Here is a 14,335-nt window from a genome sequence, read left to right as displayed (position 1 = left end):
CCAGTAATTTATCTCTTTGATGTGGAGAACGCTGATTGCTGTTAAAGAGAACGGAACCTGGAAAAAAGATCGTAGTCTCTAGTGAAAGTAATAACAGCTTTGTTAAGCTCACAACTGCGCTTGCGTAATCATCTCTGCATTATTTCAAAGCAGATTATTTGGCTTCAGGTAATTTCACGCCAGATTTGAATTAGCTGTGACTCATCGTGTAACCAGGAGATATTGTATGTGACATCTACTGGTGCGAACAACTTCAGTGGTCTTTTTCGCGAGATAAATGTGCGAGGCACTAATACAGGGTGACAATTATTGAACTACATGAAATAAAATCAACTTCTGAACGTTTTGCGTTACGACTTTCAAACTGCATCGTTGGCCGCAAGGCATGATGGGAATTAGTATGCGCATGCACCTTGTTGTTGGCCATTTGCACGTGAAAATTTCATGGGACAGCATGCCTAAGCATATACCGCTTGTGAAGGTCTACTATACGAGCAATAACAGCCCAACTTCGGCTCAGAGGAAGTTTGCAATCGAGTTCATGCTGAAGGCAAGTGTGCTAACAATCAAGAATTTCATTCGTAAGTTTGAGAGAATGGGTAGTGTTCGTGATGACAGTATTGGCAATGACGGTCGTCCGATAAAGGTGAAAACGCCTGGAAACATCGTGAAGACACGCGTTGTGTTTCAAACTAGCCCCAGGAAATCGATCAGACGAGCTGCACAACAGGTGGGAATCAACCGGGAGGCACTGCGACAACATGTTGTTGAACACTTGCACCTCTTCCCACACAAAACTCAAACCCATCAGCCATTAAGCCACATGGCCATGGACAGCGGTTGTGTTTCGCCAACACTGTTTTCCACAGAATTGACGAACAGAACTTTGATGTGAATATGATTTGGTTTTGCGACGAAGCCCACTTTCACTTGGATTGGTTCGTCAGTAAGCGAAATTGGGGTGTTTTGGGGACTGAGTATCCGCATTTCGCGATCGAGAAGTCTCCTCATCCACAATAGGTGAGTGTGTGGTGTGCAGTGCCCAGTCACGGAATAATCAGTGCGATACTCCCTGGTGGCACGGTGACAACCGAACGGTGCGTGAAGGTTCTGGAAGATGATTTGACCCACATTATCCAAAGTGACCCTGATATCGGCAAGATGTGGTTTATGCTAGACGGAGCTCCACCCTATCGAAGCAGGAGAGTGTTTGCCGACCGGGGTGGCCGAGTGGTTCTAGGCGCTACAGTCTGGAACCGCGCGACTACTACGGTCGCAGGTTCGAATCCTGCCTCTGGCATGGATGTGTGAGATGTCCTTAGGTTAGTTAGGTTTAAGTAGTTCTAAGTTCTAGGGGACTGATGACCTCAGATGTTAAGTCCCATAGTGCTCAGAGCTATTTGAACCAGGAGAGTGATGTCCCAGACGAGCACTATGGGGACCGCATTCTGGCCCTGGAGTACCCATAGGTCACTTTCATGGGCCTTGATTGGCCGCCATATACTCCGGATCTGAACACTTGCGACTCCTTTTTGTGGGGCTATCTTAAAGACAAGGTATACAGCAATACTCCCAAACCATTGCGGAATTGCTGAGCTGAAAACAGACATTCAGGAGGTCGTCGACAGCATAGATGTTCCGAAACTCCAGCGGTTCATACAGAATTTCGCTATTCGTCTACGCCACATCATCGCTGATGATGGCAGGCAAATCGAACACGTCATAACCTAAATCCGGATATCCGTTGTGACGTTTAAATTTCGAAAAAAGAGTGTGCACGCCGTAGTTTGTAACTGATTTAGGTTTTTTCGTATAGTCAACAATTGTCACCCTGTGCTTTGTTAGACTGATCTAGGCACATAGGCTCTCAGAATTTTCGCAATAAATTCTTCTGTAATGGACAGCGTCTCTCTCGTAGCGGCTGCCGTGGGGAGTCAACACTTCCGAGAGGCTTTCACATTTTCTAAACGAACCCGCGATTAAATGCGCTGCTCTTCTTTCGAACTTCTCTAGTTCCTTTCTCATAAGGCTCCCAGACAGAGGAACACTACTCGGTAATCGGTAGAACGGTTGTTTCGAAAGCTATCTCCTTCGTGGGTACACTACAGTCTTTGAGTTTGGCATCTGCCTTTTCTACGATTAGTTTTATGCGTCCGATTGATTTTAATTCGTGTTCGTTCGGCAGTCGTGTAGTAAAACATTTTCCATCTATTTATGCGCAGTATGTTACATTTATTTACGTCGAGGGTGAAGTGCCAATTCTTACACCTAACGTCTATCGTCTATAGGTTTTCCTGCACTTGGCTTCAATTTTCTAGCGTTGCTATTTGTCCATTCAGGGTATCCCGGGATGAATGGTCAGTATTCAGGGATATTACAGGAACAGTCATTCGAAGCAGAAAAAAATCTAGTAATCATGGGCTCTAAATCGAATACCCGAAGGACTGTGAGCACTTGTTCACAGTAGCGAAGATGGACAAGTCCTCACAGCTTCTAAGCTACACGATTTAGAGCCCTTGTTGACTGGACATTTTTCCCTTGTTTTGATCTCAAAATAGCAAGGAGCTCAGTAAAAGATATTTGTTTCAAAGTATCGAAGATGAAGTGCTCTTAGCTCTTAAGGTAAGCACTTAGAGCTCATGTTTAGTAGACTTCGCTGCTTGGAAGAAATCAATACCTGAATACTGACCATTCCTCCTGGGACCCTCTGCGTACAACAGTACAGTTACATTCCCTCGGGACACGTCCGAGGCTACTTTCACGTCTGGCACTTCCTCGCCGTTAAGAATGTTAGGTGGTGGTCTGTTTCCTGCAATCCCTGTTTTTCACGTTTGGGCTGTTCTGGGCCACGCGTTCTAAAATGGTTCAAATGGCTCTGAGCACTATGGGACTTAACATCTGTGGTCATCAGTCCCCTAGAACTTAGAACTACTTAAACCTAACTAACCTAAGGACATCACACACATCCATGCCCGAGGCAGGATTCGAATCTGCGACCGTAGCAGTCCCGCGGTTCCGGACTGAGCGCCTAGAACCGCTAGACCACCGCGGCCGGCTACACGCGTTCTAAAACATGGCGCACTTTCAGTCTTTTGCCGTGCGGGATTAGCCGAACGGTTTAAGGCGCTACAGTCATGAACTGTACGGCTGATCCCGGCGGAGGTTCGAGTCCTCCCTCGGGCATATGTGTGTGTGTGTGTGTGTGTGTGTGTGTGTGTGTGTGTGTGTGTGTGTGTGTCTCCTTAGGATAATCATCAGTTATTTTGCTCCCTAAATAGCAAAACTCAACTACTACTTTAAGTGGCTCATTTCCTAATCTAATTCCCTCAGCATCACGCGACTTAGACTAAATTCCATTATCCTCGTTTTGCTTTTGTTGATGTTCATCTTATATACTCCTTTCAAGACACTGTCCATTCCGTTCAACTGCTCTTCCAAGTCCTTTGCTGTCTCTGATAGTATTACAATGTCATCGGCAAACCTCAAAGTTTTTATTTCTTCTCCATGGATTTTAATACGTACTCCAAATATTTCCTTTGTTTCCTTTACTGCTTGCCCAATATACAGATTGAATAACATCGGGGAGAGGCTACAACCCTGTCTCACTCCCTTCCCAACCACTGCTTCCCTTTCATGTCCCTCGACTCTTATAACTGCCATCTGGTTTCTGTACAAATTGTAAATAGCCTTTCACTCTTTGTATTTTACCCCTGCCACCTTCAGAATTTGAAAGAGAGTATTCCAGTCAACATTGTCAAAAGCTTTCTCTAAGTCTACAAATGCTAGAAACGTAGGTTTGCCTTTCCTTAATCTTTCTTCTAAGATAAGTCGTAAGGCCAGTATTGCCTCACGTGTTCCAATATTTGTACGGAATCCAACTGATCTTCCCCGAGGTCGGCTTCTACCAGTTTTTCCATTCGTCTGTAAAGAATTCGTGTTAGTATTTTGCAGCTGTGACTTGTTAAACTGATAGTTCGGTAATTTTCACGTCTGTCAACACCTGCTTTCTTTGGGATTGGAATTGTTATATTCTTCTTGAAGTCTAAGGGTATTTCGCCTGTCTCATACATCTTGCTCACCAGATGGTAGAGTTTTGTCAGGATTGGCTCTCCCAAGGCTGTCAGTAGTTCTTAATGGAATGTTGTCTACTCCCGGGGCCTTGTTTCGATTCAGGTCTTTCAGTGCTCTGTCAAAATCTTCACGCAGTATTGTATCTCCCATTTCGTCTTCATCTACATTCTCTTCCATTTCCATAATATTGCCCTCAAGTACATCGCCCTTGTATAGACCCTCTATATATTCCTTTCACCTTTCTGCTTTCCCTTCTTTGCTTAGAACTGGGTTTGCATCTGAGCTCTTGATATTCATACAAATGGTTCTCTTCTCTCCAAAGGTCTCCTTAATTTTCCTGTAGGCAGTATCTATCTTACCCCTAGTGAGATGAGCCTCTACATCCTTACATTTGTCCTCTAGCCATCCCTGCTTAGCCATTTTGCACTTCCTGTCGATCTCATTTTTGAGACGTTTGTATTCCGTTTTGCCTGCTTCATTTATTGCATTTTTATATTTTCTCCTTTCATCAATTAAATTCAATATTTCTTCTATTACTCAAGGATTTCTACTAGCCCTCGTCTTTTTACCTATTTGATCCTCTGCTGCCTTCACTACTTCATCCTTCAGAGTTACTCATTCTTCTTCTACTGTACTTCTTTCCCCCATTCCTGTCAGTTGTTCCCTTCTGCTCTCCCTGAAACTCTGTACAACCTCTGGTTTAGTCAGTTTATCCAGGTCCCATCTCCTTAAATTCCCACCTTTTTACAGTTAGATAAACAATATTACGGCGACTGATTGAAGAATGTACCATTTTCTTGTCGCAGAGCCAGCACCTAGCATTATGCTTGAAATAGTTATGTAACCTCCTGCACACCATCTGAAGATGAGACTGAAAAGGTTCGAGAACCGTTTCATGAAATAAATAAATAAATAACTATTTCAAAAGGTGACTGGTTGCAGTTTTATCAATTTACAAATGATAAGGTTTCGAAATGACTTCACCACGTGCACAGTTATCGACGAAAGTGCTGTGTTCCAGAACCTCATAGCTGGAAAGAGTACTTCACAGGCGATAAGAATTCGTGCCGGTTTCTGCCGGGATGGGGTATCGACCGCGGCGCGTTGCAGCGGTACGCTACATGCGCTGGCTGGCTCCCCCCTTTCCGGGTCGTGAGTCTGAGAACCTGGACCGCTTTGGTTGTGGGGGGGGGGGGGGGGAGAGGGCGGAGTGCTGCGCACAATACGGGCGCCCCTGCGGCGATTCCCGCGTCTCCAGCTAAATACCGGCGCAGATCCGGCCCTCGCCACGCATTAAATAGTCAGAGAGGGAGGGAGGGAGGGAGAGAGAGAGAGAGAGAGAGAGAGAGAGAGAGAGAGAGCAGTCCAGCAGTCCTTTGAGCTGCCAGGAAATCAGAGCTCTGCCCAAACGGCACACTGCTCAGTTTTTGCGTACGCGTTTTGACCTGGCAGTTAGTGGATTTGAGAGGGGGGGGGGGGAGAGGGGAACGGCCTTGAACGAGTTCGCGACAGTTGTGTAGAGCAATATTTGTGCACAGATAGCACGTGTTGACATTTCTGCGGGGTCTAAAATACACGTCAGGTAGTTCCTTGCTTTCACATTTGGTGGCGAATTCGAGCGAGGGCAGACTGTGACGGCCCGGAGGTTCGGCGCGAGCATTTCGGGAACTGCACCACTTGTCGGGTGTTCCAGGAGTGCTGTGGTGAGTGTCTTCAACACGTGGCGAAACCAATGTGAAACCACGTCCACACCTCGTAGGACTGGGCAGTCACCCACTATTACAGATGTCGGTCGGACGTTGTAGGCTGGGCAGACTGGCAATACGGGACAGGCGGAACCAACATCAGACTTTAATGCTGGCCAGAGTAAAAGTGCGCCTGAACTCACAGTGGACCAAACACTCCTAATGATGGATCTTCGCAGCTGATGCCCCATGGATGTGTCAGTGCTAACATCACGATATCGGTAACTACGACAGAAATGTGACCATCGGCGCTGGGCGTTGGCGCAGTGGCAGAGCATCAAATGGTCTGATGAATCCCGCCCGATAGGTTGTTCATTGTGCCGATGGAAGGTCGCGAATCCGTCCTTCAAATGGCTCTGAGCACTACGGGACTTAACATCTGAGGTCGTGAGTCCCCCTAGAACTTAGAACTACTTAAACCTAACTAACCTAAGGACATCACCCACATCCATGCCCGAGGCAGGATTCGAACCTGCGACCGTAGCGGTCGCGCGGTTCTAGACTGAAGCGCCTAGAAACGCTCGGCCACAGTGCCCGGCCGAATCCGTCGTCTTCCAGCGTATTATCTCCTTGACACCTGTACTGCACGACGGAAACAGGCTGTTAGCGGCTTCATTATGCTCTGGAGAACATTCACGTTTATAACACACCAGACGTGTTTGGCCGGCTGTTGCGGCCGAGCGGTTCTAGGCGCTTCATTCTGGAAGCGCGCGACCGCTACGGTCGCAGGTTCGAATCCTACCTCGGGCATGGATGTGTGTGATGTCCTTAGGTTAGCTAGGTTTACGTAGTTCTAAGCTCTAGGGGACTGATGACCTCAGATGTTAAGTCCCATAGTGCTCAGAGCCATTTGAACCATTTGATGCATAGACAGCAACTTCTCTGTCTCAAGGAAATTCATTATATTCGAACTGAGAATATGTTCGAGAATCCTGCAACAAACCGATGTTAAGGATATTGGTCTGTAATTTTGAGGATCCGTCCTTCTACCGTTCTTATATACAGGCGTCACCTGCGCTTTTTTCCAGTCGCTCGGGACTTTACGTTGGGCAAGAGATTCGCGATAAATGCAAGCTAATTAAGGAGCCAATGCAGTAGAGTGCTCTCTGTAAAACCGAATTGGAATCCCATCAGGACCTAGCGATTTATTTATTTTCAACCCATTCAGCTGCACCACAACCCCAGGGATGTCTATGTCCTCCATACGGGAATCTGTACGAGACTCAAACAGCGGTATGTTTGTACGATCCTCCTGCGTGAAAGATTTCTCAAATGCTAAATTTAAAATTTCAGCTTTCGTTTTGCTGTCTTCCGTTGCCAGGCCAGACTGATCAGTGAGTGACTGAACAACACCGACAGACCTGTTCTGGCTGAACAGTGTATTTCAAAGGTGTATCAGCATGATTTCTAACGTCCTTGTCGTATTGTTCAGTATTTGGTGTTGGTCTGTTACGTTACAAACTGCATTTGCTCGGTGTGGTGAGTGAGTGGCGGCTGTGTTGTGGTGTCCCCAGACTGGTGTGCTGACGGTGGCGGTGCTGCCGTTCCGCGTGGCGGCCATCATGGTGCTGCTGGTGCTGGCGTGGCTACTGGCGTGCGTGGGCCTGCTGGGGCTCTCCGAGGACGACCTGCGCTCCAGGCCCATGACCGGCTGGCGGCGGTGAGTAGCCACACCCCACTCCACGCCATTCCACTCACACCTGTGTAGCTGGCGCCCAAATGCAGTAATGAAGTCTCCAGGTAGTAGGGAACAGCGCTTACACAGGCCGCGCAGCATAGTACTGACCCGGAAAACATTTCATAATTGCATGCTGGGGCACATGATGTAACTTGTGTTGCCAATCTTGAGGTGCATGAAATATTTTCCGGGCGTGTTGTTTTGCCCAGTCTGTGCACTACTTCGGTGCCGAAACTTCCTGGCAGAATTCGACTTTGTAGCGGATTGCGACTCGAAACCGGAACCTCGTCTATCAGGGACAGACCTGTTACGGACTGAGCTACCGAGAGCTGCCTGACAGTTTTCATGCCAGTACACCTGTAAGACTACTGCCCACGAAACTTGAGGTTCAGAGTTCGTGTCTTGATCCTCTACACATTTTTCACTGTCTGGGGCGTCTCCGGACATGTCTTCGGTATGGAATGTCGTTGAGTGGAGTAGTATTGTCTTTGGTGATGATGAGTCCCACTTCGAAATGACAGTATACGTTCCAAAACCCTACAGCAAATCGACGTTAGTGATATGGGTCTGTAAATCAGTGGCTTACTCCTATTTCCCTTTTTGGGTATTGGTGTGACCTGAGTAATTTTCCAGTCTTGAGGTACGGAACATTCTGTGAGCGAGCGGTTGCATATAATTGCTAAATATGGGGCTATTGTATCAGCATATTCCGAAAGGAACCTCACTGGTGTACAACCTGGACCGGAGGCCTTACCTTTATTATTCACTCAAGCTGCTACGCTACACCAAGGATATCTACTGACATGTTTCTCGTCTTGGCTGTCTGGTGTAGCAGTGGGTGGTATATTCCGGGGCAGTTGTTCCGCAATCATCGACGAGACGTTTTCGATAGGCGAGAGATCGAGAGAACAGGGAGCCTAAGGCAGCACTGCAATCCTATGGGCGACGAAGTGGTCTTGAATATTGCGCACCACGTGTGGTCGCGCATTATCCTTCTGCAATAAGGCTGCCGACAAGCTCTGAAGGTAAGGCAGGACGACAGGCTCCAACTCTTCAGCGATGTAACGTTGGCTGCTTAGTATACCGGCAATGCGTTCTAGGAGGGTGCCGAAGTGGAATCGAATAGCACCCTAAACGATAATACTGGTTGTAGGACCAGCATGACGATACATAAGGCAACAGTTCAACTCTCTCTCTCACCATATTATCTTCAGACTCTCTTCTGATCATCATGGTGGTGCAGACGTAATCGGGATTCGTCGGTGAGAACAATCTCGTTCCATTCAGTTTGATCGCACCACTGCCAGCGCAAACGCCTTGGTAACAGTCCACTGTGCTGCAAACGACGTCAAATGGTACGCGCGGACACTGCTTGTTGCTCAGCAGACCGAATTTGTCGGGTTCGTGATGAGGGAGAGCGATCCATCACTACCAAGCGCACAATATGCCTGTCATCGCGTGTGGTGGTGCAGTTACGTGGGTGCAATCGGTCCGTCGTTCCCTCCTGCATCCAGCGATTACTGATTCGCATCACAGTTGACCGGTTCCGTCCGACACGATCACCGATTTCTCTGATGAATAATCCGCTAACCCTAAAGGCAACTATTTTTCCTCTGTCGAACTACGAAACGTGCTCGAAAGATGCTCGCTGTCTTCTTCGAGCCGTATTGAAGTTGCTTAGGCAAAAGACCTCACGAAAGAACAATTCTAGTAGGTCCACACGGCCGCCTATTTGCCCTTTATACAGCGCTTGAAGGTGGTGCTACTGGCGCCCGTAATGTGTGCGCCCACGCTGAAATGCTTACCATGTGCACCTCTCGTCACCACAGACGCACGCTGCAAATTGCACATTTCGCCTGATTTGGATGCTACATTCAAGGTGCTGCATTTTGGGTGGCCAGCAGTGTATTTCAAATGGCATACCGGTATACACGCCAGATATACACTGAAGAGCCAAAGAAACTGGTACACCTGGCTAATATCGTGTAGGGCCCACGCGAGCACGCAGGAGTGCCGCAACACGACGTGGCGTGGACTCGACTAATGTCTGAAGTACTGCTGGAGGGAATTGACACCATGAATCCTGCAGGGCTGTCCATAGGGGAGTGGAGATATCTTTCGAAGAGCATGTTGCAAGGCATCGCAGATCTGCTCAGTAATGTTCATGTCTGGGTAGTTTGATGGCCAGCGGAAGTGTTTAAACTCAGAAGAGTGTTCCTGGAACCGCTGTGTAGCAATTCTGGACGTGTGGGGTGTCGCATTGTCTTGCTGGAATTGCCCAAGTCCGTGGGGATGCACAATGGACATGAATGCATGCAGATGATCAGACAGGGTGCTTACGTACGTGCCACCTGTCACAGTCGTATCTAGACGTATCAGGAGTCCCATATCACTCCCACTGCACACACGCCGCACCATTACAGAGCCTCCACTAGCTTTAACAGGATCCTGCTGCCATGCAACCTCATGGATTCATGAGGTTGTCTGCAAACCGGTACACGTCCATCAGCTCAATACAGTTTGAAACGAGACTCGTCCGATCAGGCAACATGTTTCCAGTCATCAACCGTCCAGTGTCGGTGTTGACGGGCCCAGGCGAGGCGTAAAGCTTCGTGTCGTGCAGTCATCGAGGGTACACGAGTGGGCCATCGGCTCCAAAAGCCCATATCGATGATGATGTTTCGTTGAATAGTTCGGACGTTGACACTTGTTGACGCCCCAGCACTGAAATCTGCAGCAGTTTGCGGAAAGGTTGAACTTCTGTCACGTTGAACGGTTCTCTTCAGTCGTCGTTGGTACCGTTCTTGCAGGATCTTTTTCCGGCCGCAGTCATGTCGGAGATCTGATGTTTCACCGGATCCCTGATATTCACGTTACACTCGTGAAATGGTCGCACGGAAAAATCCGCCCTTCACCGCTACCTCAGCGATGCGTGTCCCATCGCTCGTGCGCCGCCTATAACACCACGTTCAAACTCTCTTAAACCTTGATAACCTGCCACTGTAGCAGCAATAACGGATCTAACAACTGCGCCAGACACTTGTTGTCCTATATAGGCGTTGCCGACCGCAGTGACGTATTCTGCCAGTTTACATAACTCTGTATTTGAAAAGACATGCCTGTACAAGTTTTTTTGGCGCTTCACTGTATCATAGGTAGCGTATGTGGTGCGTGATGGACACTGAGTAGCATGAGTAGGCTTTTTTTCCAGCGGAGAAAGGAGTAACATCGTTCAGTGAGAACTGTGTCGAAGTCGGCAGCAGAATTGCCAGTTCGCTTATTCAGACTTGCCGGCTCGCGGGCACCATCTCTATTTGTTATAGAGAAAGAAGAGCAGGGGCACTCCGCCGCCCGGAAGGCAGACATCCTTTCTCCAGACAGCCCGTTCTCGCTCTTCATACATAACTTACGTTCCTAATTGCAGCTGTACTTTCTCATTACCGTGCACTTAGCAACTCGGTATTCGTTACGGGCTCTGGCATGTGCTGAATGGTCAACTGGCGTAGCTAAATTCCTTAACTTTGGAAAGGGAAATTTAAGGTAATAAGTGTCGCCGGGGAAGAAAGAGTGAAGGAAGGTTAAGAAAAATTACGGCTAGTATCCCGCCGACGCCAAGTCATCGGTGACAGCACACAGTGGGACAGGAAGCTTTGCCACCTTACTTCTAAGATAAGCGCCCTGGCATTTAACTTCAACAATTTAGTGATAATGTCGAGAACATTAATAATAATTTATGTAAGCTGACATGTTTCCAAATTGTTGTATGTGAACTTACGAATGTTGTAATAAGTTATGATGTCAACATCGACGAAGAATTACAATTTTCACGCTATCGGTTTCCACAATTGATTGCCCTCTTCAAATACGATTAATGCACGAACAGCTTCGTCGTGAAATATATCAATTCCAGTGCCAGCTGTGGTGGCACTGGGCATAAATATCCGACGAGGGCACCAAATACCACTGGTGATATCTAAATATATTTTTCAAGTCACAAAGGGATTAAAGAGATTAGCTGCCTGTGGGCATTGACTTTTATCAATGGGAGAAGTTGAAAATTTTTGCCAGACCGAGATTCGAACCTGGGTCTCCCACTTACCAGGCAGGTGTGCTGATCACTGTGGCGTCCGGACACCGTGGTCACCAGAGTCGCGCGGGCTACCCTGGCGCGGCTCCTGCCAGACCCGAATTCTCAACTTCGACTACAACTACTGACGTAGTGGCCCTGCCCATTAGCCTCATTATTCGCAGCCGATTCCCGTAAGAGTTCGAGCCCTGGACGGCCACAAGCCCACTGGCAATCACTGCCTTTAATTCCACTGTGTCTTGATTCATAGTGGTTGTGTGGTCAATATGGTGTCCTCTCTTTCGAACATGTCAGAAAGAACAGAAACCACAGATAAAAATATTTTAGTTTGTAAAAAAAAGATGACTATTTGAATAAAAAAAAAGACGCTGCAGCAATTGAAATATCATTTGTGAACGCACGGAATAGGTGGTGATCTCGTGACTCACACAGTCCGAATCTTCAGCCATTACATCAGATGGAATTCGGTTTAGACAAGAACTAAAGAAGAGCAAAGTATCAGGGAAGGGAGACATCAAACTGCCAAATGCACAAACTATGAAGTGCTACGATACAGGCGTTTTGCAGTTCGACAGCAAAGAACGTGGGGATGTACAGGGTGTAGTCAACAAACAGCACACCCGAAGGGTAGAAAAATTTTGAAAAGCAAACTGATTGGCGGCAGTACCGTCGAAGCAATCAATACCTGGACTACACCCACCGTCAGATAAGCTGCAGGCATTATCTGCAGGACACAAGCACAGCCGCGCGGGATTAACTGAGCGGTCTCAGGCGCTGCAATCATGGACTGTGCGGCCGGTCCCGGCGGAGGTTCGAGTCCTCCCCCGGGGAGGACTGGTGACCTTAGCAGTTAAGTCCCATAAGATTTCACACACATTTGAACATTTTTTTTAAAACACAAGCACAGTTGGATAATGTGGTCAGAAAAACAGTAAAACTCTTGACAGTTCACTATGCACTACACCCGCCCAGAAAAGCAGGCGCTAGATTTAACTGTGCCGCGCTTGGGTGTTGTTATAATGTTCGTGGATTTTAGATATCTTGATGTAGGGTTTATTTATTTTGTTTATTTATTCGTACGGCTCACATGCAGTTTAAAAATACGGGTATATAACATTAGTAATACTATGTATAACAGGAATATGAATATAGAAAACTACATATAAAACTAAATGTCGGTATCTAAGTTCGTAATCCATGTAAGACCTGTATAGTCCGCTTTCATGAGGTCGCTCCAATTCCCCTGGTAGGAACACTAGGGCATTCATCTGTAATGTGCTTGATTGTCTGTTTCGGAGCCCCACAGTCACAAACCGGAGACCCTGCAGCACCCCATTTGTACAGAGAGTCCGCGCATCGGCCGTGCCCGGTGCGAGCTGTGTTCAGTTCGACCCATTGTTTCCTGACGAGTTCTGTGCCGCAGACCACAGTCACACTTTCGGAACCACTCACGCTCTTCAGGATTTTCAATGAGTTGACAGCGCTGGTCCCACGGCTCTCTCACCCAGCCATTATTGGCATCTAGCTGTTCTGCTTGCCGTAATGGTGGGTTTCTTGAACGAAGTCTATTTCGTCGTAGACTTGGTATGTCTTGCTGTAGGGTAATACCAGGTTCTCCTGTATCTTGCCTAAGCAAGGCCTCGTTTCTGCGGATTGCGGGTCGATAGATGTCGCTCAGCAGAGGAAGCCAATAAATCGGTATTGGCCGGATTGCCCCAGTTATTAACCGCATAGCGTGGTTCAATTGGACGTCCATCAAGTTGGTGTGGCAGCTGTTTAGCCATACCGGGGCGCAATACTCGGCTGCTGAGAAGACCAGCGCAATGGATGACGTGTGCAAGGTATCTGCTGAAGCTCCCCATGACATTCCACACAATTTTTGAGTAATACTTGTTGTGAATTGGCAGGAGCCAATTGACGGAGTTTGGAGGAAGCCGAAAGGCACACGATTAACCTCACGCAGGCTGGCGTGAGGTCTGGAACAGGTCAGAGAAATAAGACTATCAAAACAAGAGTAACTGGTAGAATACTTAACTTTAATCCACAATTGGTGAACATCTCTCGTTACTGTACAGGCTTCACAATATTAATTATCAAATGCTATGGCGCCTTGCTAGGTCGTAGCAAATGACGTAGCTGAAGGCTATGCTAACTATCGTCTCGGCAAATGAGAGCGTATTTGTCAATGTAGCTTCGCTAGCAAGTCGGCTGTACAACTGGGACGAGTGCTCGGATGTGTCTCTAGACCTGCCATGTGGCGGCGCTCGGTCTGCAATCCTGACAGTGGCGACACGCGGGTCCGTCGTATACTAGCGGACCGCGGCCGATTTAAAAGCTACCACCTAGCAAGTGTGGTGTCTGGCGGTTACACCACAAAACTGTTAAGAGTTTTTATGTTGGCAGCAGTTTTTTCATTGAGTTTTCTATATGAAAACATCTTGTGTAAGGTAAGTTTACGTATTAACTGTGGAGAGGGAATGTGGCTTATGTCTTTTTAATGAAACTCTGTTGACAGTATCGCATCTTCGCCCGCCCGGTTGGCCGTGCGGTCTATCGCACAGCTTTCCGGGCGCGAAGGAGCGCCTGGTCCCCGGCGCGAATCAGCCCGGCGGATTTCTGTCGAGGTTCGGTGAACCGGCCAGTCTGTGGATGGTTTTTTGGCAGTTTTCCATCTGCCTCGGCGAATGCGGGCTGGCTCCCCTTATTCCGCCTCAGTTTTAGAATTTTGGAACACGTATTATGTTCGAGTATAAT

At 47.7% G+C, this 14,335-nt stretch overlaps 1 protein-coding gene across 2 annotated transcripts in view; it reads left to right on the top strand.

Annotated features, from left to right (window-relative positions):
- LOC126175913 (lysophosphatidylcholine acyltransferase) overlaps positions 1-14,335 on the top strand; it is a 715,329-nt gene that overhangs the window by 563,618 nt on the left and 137,376 nt on the right. For both annotated transcript variants that reach the window (XM_049922982.1, XM_049922981.1), the window contains exon 2: positions 7,331-7,476. In XM_049922982.1, coding sequence (XP_049778939.1) covers positions 7,331-7,476 — 146 coding nt within the window. The remainder of the gene's footprint in view (positions 1-7,330; positions 7,477-14,335) is intronic.

The sequence above is a fragment of the Schistocerca cancellata genome, chromosome 3 (genome assembly GCF_023864275.1).
Source record: "Schistocerca cancellata isolate TAMUIC-IGC-003103 chromosome 3, iqSchCanc2.1, whole genome shotgun sequence".
NCBI classification, from domain to species: Eukaryota; Metazoa; Arthropoda; class Insecta; order Orthoptera; family Acrididae; genus Schistocerca; species Schistocerca cancellata.
The sequence above is the reverse complement of the archived record's forward strand: the minus strand, read 5'-3'. Positions and strand labels throughout refer to the sequence as shown.